General features: G+C 43.8%; 1 protein-coding gene across 1 annotated transcript in view; it reads right to left on the bottom strand.

Annotated features, from left to right (window-relative positions):
* Positions 1 to 962: 962 nt before the first annotated feature.
* The window catches only part of LOC104524919 (remodeling and spacing factor 1-like), a gene marked incomplete at its 3' end in the record, with an annotated part of 6,169 nt that continues 1,178 nt past the window's right edge, over positions 963 to 5,953 (bottom strand). Inside the window, exons 2-3 of the mRNA XM_010167943.1 lie at positions 4,121 to 4,344; positions 963 to 1,154 (exon numbers count right to left, since the gene is read on the bottom strand). Coding sequence (XP_010166245.1) covers positions 963 to 1,154; positions 4,121 to 4,344 — 416 coding nt within the window. The remainder of the gene's footprint in view (positions 1,155 to 4,120; positions 4,345 to 5,953) is intronic.

Below are 5,953 nucleotides of genomic sequence, written 5' to 3'. Positions count from 1 at the left end.
CCCGGACCAGTTAGAACAAGTCCAGAGGAGGCCACCAGGATGATGCGAGGGCTGGAGCAGCTCTGCTGTGAGGACAGGCTGAGAGAGTTGGGGCTGTTCAGCCTGGAGAAGAGAAGGCTCCGGGGAGATCTTATAGCGGCCTCCCAGTACCTGAAGGGGCTCCAAGAAAGCTGGGGAGGGACTTTTCATAAGGGCAGTTAATGACAGAACAAGGGGAAATGGGTTTAAGCTGAAAGAGGGGAGGTTTAGATGAGATATTAGGAAGAAGTTCTTCACTGTGAGGGTGGTCAGACACTGGAACAGGTTGCCCAAGGAAGTTGTGGATGCTCCCTCCCTGGAAGTGTTGAAGGCCAGGCTGGATGAGGCTTTGAGCAACCTGGTCTAGTGGAAGGTGTCCCTGCTGCTGGCAGGGGGGTTGGAACTGGATGAGCTTTAAGGTCCCTTCCAACCCAAACCATTCTGTGATTCTATGAAAAGGCAGACCAGTCGCTCAGGGTGTGACTGACACTGCTGAGAGCAGCCTTCCTCAGTACTTCTCACAGCTGCTTCAAACAGGAGATCGATTGAGTCTGACCCACTAGCAGAAATACAAGCAGGGCACCACAAGTAACTACACTTTCTCTTAGAAAAAAGAATCTTTAAAGACTTGTGGGATGAAGCTTTGTGACCACTTAACAGAAAAGTGGTGAAATTTCGTGCCAGTTTTGGAATCTCAGCACTCTGTGCCAGACACAGCAAATTTGCACCTGGATGTTATGATTAAGGACAGCGATGACTTTGAGAAGTGACTAACAGCGCACTGTAAAGTACCAGTGGACTGTTTCAGAAGGAAACAGTTTCTAAGAAACATGAAGGAACTGTAGAAAGGAGATTCTCTGAAATCTCTGAATGATATATAATTTTCTCTTCATGCTAATGCTGACATAGACCAGCTGCTGCAAATGCCAGGCTGTTTATTTTACCTTCACTATCTGAAGTGGAGAGCCTCCGTTTGTGAACTCTTCTCAACTCCTTCCCGTATCGGACACTTTTCTGTGAGCCATCACTTTCTGAATCTTCCTTATAATTAACCTGTCTCTTCTGATTCCGTCTTGATCTTCTCCTCCTAGTTTCCAGGTAATCGTCATCGCTGTAATCTGTGTAATCACCACTCTCTGTACAGGAGAAAACAGGGAGATGTGTTATTCCATTCAAGCAAAACTCCACAATTTACAGAATCACAGAATGTTGGGGATTGGAAGGGACCTCGAAAGATCATCCAGTCCAACCCCCTGCTGGAGCAGGAACCTAAATGAGATCACACAGGAAGGCGTCCAGGCTGGTCCTGAATGTCTCCAGAGAAGGAGACTCCACACCCTCCCTGGGCAGCCTGTCCCAGGGCTCTGTCACCCTCACTGTAAAGAAGTTCCTTCTCAAGTTTAAGCAGAACCTCCTGTGTTCCAGCTCACACCCATTTCCCCTTGTCCTACCATTGGGCATCACTGAGAAGAGCCTGGCTCCATCCTCCTGACATTCACCCTGAACATATTTATAAACATTAATGAGGTCTCCCCTCAGTCTCCTCTTCTCCAAGCTAAAGAGACCCAGCTCCCTCAGCCTTTCCTCAGCAGGGAGATGCTCCACTCCCTTAACCATCTTGGTGGCTCTGTGCTGGACTCTGAAGAAGCTTTAGACCAGCACCAATAAACTGACGTGCTCTTCCAGCAGAAGAGAGTCTCAACCATCACACCTTGTTACTCTGACCTGTTCCAGGCTCAGGCATCAGTTCCCCCATTCAGCTCTAGAGTAGAATTGCTTGATTTTAAAATCTGCTCACAAACCATTTTTCCATCTCCCTCAAAATCCTCCAGAAGAAGTTTTCCTTCCAGTGTTTTTGTTCCTTCATCTCTACTAGTGCCAAAGATTCCCGACAGTTGAAACAACCCTACTGAATTGGAGCTGGTGATGCACATTACCACTGACACTGAAAAGTCCTCTCCATTTTTAAGATTTTAATAAATTGTACACTTCTCAAACGCTCTTCAGAACAGGTAGATGAAAAACCACTGACCACATGAAACTCCAGGTAAGATCTAAGTTATATCACTGGCCCAGGTTGCCCAGAGAAGCTGTGGCTGCTCCTCCCTGGAAGTGTTTAAGGCCAGGCTGGATGAGGCTTTGAGCAACCTGGTCTAGTGGAAGGTGTCCCTGCTGCTGGCAGGGGGGTTGGAACTGGATGAGCTTTAAGGTCCCTTCCAACCCAAACCATTCTATGATTATATAAAATTTAAACAACAAAAATCAGTCTCACTCGATCATAATCTTGCTTAAAACAAAAACTGTACAGAAGAAACTCACCAGCACCCACAGTTCCTCCTCCACCAGTCTACTGCAGCTAGAGCCTTTAAGAATTAGGTTTATTTACAGCTGAAAATAGCCTCGAATCAACTTCAGCTGCTTCAGCACTGAGCTGTGCCAGAACAATTATCCCAAGATACATTTCTATACATGTCACATACTGTTCCTAAGTTAGGGATTGACATGACTCACAGGTCAAAGTGTCATCCTCTTTACTTCCTAAAATATTAGAGAAAGAATCAGTGCACGTCAACAAGAATAACCACCTTCAGAAAGAAACTCCATCTCTGGAGATTGAAACCAAAGCCACTTGCAGGGCACCTTATTTCCTTATCTCAACAGAGGCTGAAAGCAGCATCCCGAGGGACAATAACGGGGGTAAAGGAGAGAAACACGTAGTTAGGACTAGATGTTTAGATATATGTGGAATCATACTGGAATCAGCTGATTTTATCACAGATGCGTGTCCACCAGGTAACAAATAGTTGCTCCTGTGCATTATAGAATAGAGGAGCAATCTCTTATTTAGATTTCTGCCAGTATCTTAATTGATAACAGCTTACAATTAGTGTAATGATGTAGTCAGGACAGGGAGACAGCAAGTATTTTACGTGCATATAGCTTCATCTGTCCATGCATGAACCCTCCTTCTGGAAACCAGTACTTCAAAGCAACTGGTTCATCATCTATGTGCTAGAGAGACAGATAAAACACTGGAAAGTTAACACACACTGCAATAAGTTAATGCTCCAGTGTACTTACCACCTTAAATTGACAATAAAAATGAGTAAAAAGAAGTGATTTTGTATCTGGCATCTTCTAAGACTGGGTCTCAAGTGAAGCAGAAACAAGGAGGACAGGCTCCAGAGAAAGCTGATCATCATGGAAAGGTGTGAGTATCACACAGGTACTATCCTCACATCTCAAACAGTGCAAATAGAAAACAAACCGGTTGAAGCACAAGTAGAATAAAGTGAATTATCAGGTTCTCCTGTGATGCTAAGAGTCTTCAGTTACTAAAGATCAAAAAGTAATCGTAGAAGAGAGAGATTCAAGGTGTTACCATTTGCTTTCAAGCCTGCCAGAGAGCACAGAATGCCATAAAACTGAAGGAATTGCCTTCCACACAAAGAGGGAAAATGTTTCTTTCAGAAGCTTTTTCAAAGGGGAAATGGGTTTAAACTGAAAGAGGGGAGGTTTAGATGAGATATTAGGAAGAAGTTCTTCACTGTGAGGGTGGTCAGACACTGGAACAGGTTGCCCAAGGAAGCTGTGGCTGCTCCTCCCTGGAAGTGTTGAAGGCCAGGTTGGATGAGGCTTTGAGCAACCTGGTCTAGTGGAAGGTGTCCCTGCTGATGGCAGGGGGGTTGGAACTGGATGATCTTTAAGGTCCCTTCCAATCCAAACCATTTGATGATTCTATGATTCAAAAGGTCTCCAAATAGCTATAAAGTACATTTTTGCCTCCGTCCTTTTTCTTCCCTGCAATCATGCGCCAAGCAGGAAGGTGCTATCCACAAAGCAGGAAACTATCCACAAAGGTGGCTTTTTGCATGTTAGCACAAGCATTTCATTTAAATATATAATTATTTAAAATGCCAAGAACCTGGTACTCAATACCAGTTTCCTGCAGAATATTCACAGCAGAACAAGTAGCAAAGATGAAATCTGACGTGACCAAAGCAAGCAAACAAGTATCAGTCATAACAGGAAACTGGCAGACTTCCACTCTTCCTCTCTCCAGCCCAAAGTATTTATTATATCTCAGATTTCTTACACTCACCAGATTCTCTGCTTGAATTGTCCTCAGAATCTTCATCTTCATCATCTTCAGAATATTTTTTCTTAACTGTTTTCCTTCGTAACCGCCTGCTTTGCCTCATGGGCCTGGAGAGGTGTCGCCTGGATATGCGGGCACAGAACTCCGAATCACTGTCTTCATTTGATGGTGGGTCATCTTCACTTTCATCCAGATTTTCCTCTGATATAACAAACTCATCCTGAGATCTGTTCAAAGAGATATCACAGACAACAGAGATATTGGAAACAAAGGATTGAAACAGCACTTTCATTTTACAAGCAAGATTTGAAACAGGGGATTAGAACAGCAGGTGAATATAAACACCATGAGCATCACCTGTGGAGAGGGAAAATAAAATCACCCACCATGTTCTTGGAGAAAGGACCTCCCCTTCATGAACCAAACACTGTCCTACGCAACTGCTGAGAACTAGAATATCGTGTCTCCACACAAAACGACTGCTCTCATGCAAAACACGCATCTCAGACTTATCAGCCTGTAACACACATCATTTTTTAAGAGCCCTCGAGCACTGAAGGTACATCATCACTTGTATTTGGTTGCCAGCTGAATGTAAATTCAGGAGGCATTCAGCAGAGGATGGAGCTGCAAATGCCTGATCACACTTTAACAGATCAATGTGCTGTTAATTCTGTGAGATTTCCGCAAGCTACGCTCAATTGATTGGAAATTTCCAGCACGTTTAGCTCAGCTATTCAGAGTGTCATGGAAATGTCCTCAGCATGGTCACAGGTGAAAAACAAAGCTCAAAATTTGCACCCGTGTTATACAGATCATCTATACAATTAATAAATTGCCTCAGTGACTGGTGTAAAGCTTTAAATGTTGATGGTAAAGAGCCTAGACCTCAAGCTCCATGATGTTTTTCATTGAGGGATAAAGGACATCTAAAATTATTATGACATATTTTAACGTTAGGAATTCCCCAGACTGAACGATGAGAAATTCCACGGGAAGAGTTTCATTTAGCCAGAGCAATACTCATTTCGTGTTTAAAGCTGCACATGACACCTATTTGTTTTCAAAAGAATAAACCACTTCGGCTATTTTCAAACTCAAAGAATCCCAGAATTGCCTCCACTGGAAAAGCCCTTTAAGATCATCAAGTCCAACCATGAACTCAACACTGACAAGTCCCCGACTAACCCATGTCCCTCAGCACTGTGTCTACACGACTCTTCAATCCCTCCAGGGATGGGGACTCCACCACTGCCCTGGGCAACCCCTTCCAATGCCTCAGAACCCTTTCAGCAAAGAAATTCTTCCTCACATCCCATCTCAACTGCCCTTGGTGCAACTTGAGGCCATTTCCTCTTGTCCTCTCACTTGGTCCTTGGTTGAACAGACCCACCCCCACCTCTCTCCACCCTCCTCCAAGGGACTTGGACAGAGCCACAAGGTCTCCCCTCAGCCTCCTTTTAGATTATATTTTTATATACATTGTATATTTATATATGTACATATATACTATGATTAATAACTGTACCTCCTAATGAGCAGAAATCAAGAACTGATTTAAGAACCTGCATGGCAAGTTATGTACGCTGTAAATGGGGACATTTTACTTTGTCAGTTACTAAATGACAATCAGGTCCAAGAAAAAAATCCCACAAAATAGGACATATTTTCAAAAGGAACCAACCAGGCTCATTTTAGCTACATCTTTGTTAGGAATTTCTGCTAGGCAGTCACGTCAGTCAGTCTGTTCAACCAAGGAACAAGGGACAGGACAAGAGGAAATGGCCTCAAGTTGCACCAAGGGCAGTTGAGATGGGATGTGAGGAAGAATTTCTT

Source organism: Antrostomus carolinensis, unplaced genomic scaffold (assembly GCF_000700745.2).
Source record: "Antrostomus carolinensis isolate BGI_N321 unplaced genomic scaffold, ASM70074v2 scaffold48455, whole genome shotgun sequence".
In the NCBI taxonomy this organism is placed as follows: domain Eukaryota; kingdom Metazoa; phylum Chordata; class Aves; order Caprimulgiformes; family Caprimulgidae; genus Antrostomus; species Antrostomus carolinensis.
The sequence above is the reverse complement of the archived record's forward strand: the minus strand, read 5'-3'. Positions and strand labels throughout refer to the sequence as shown.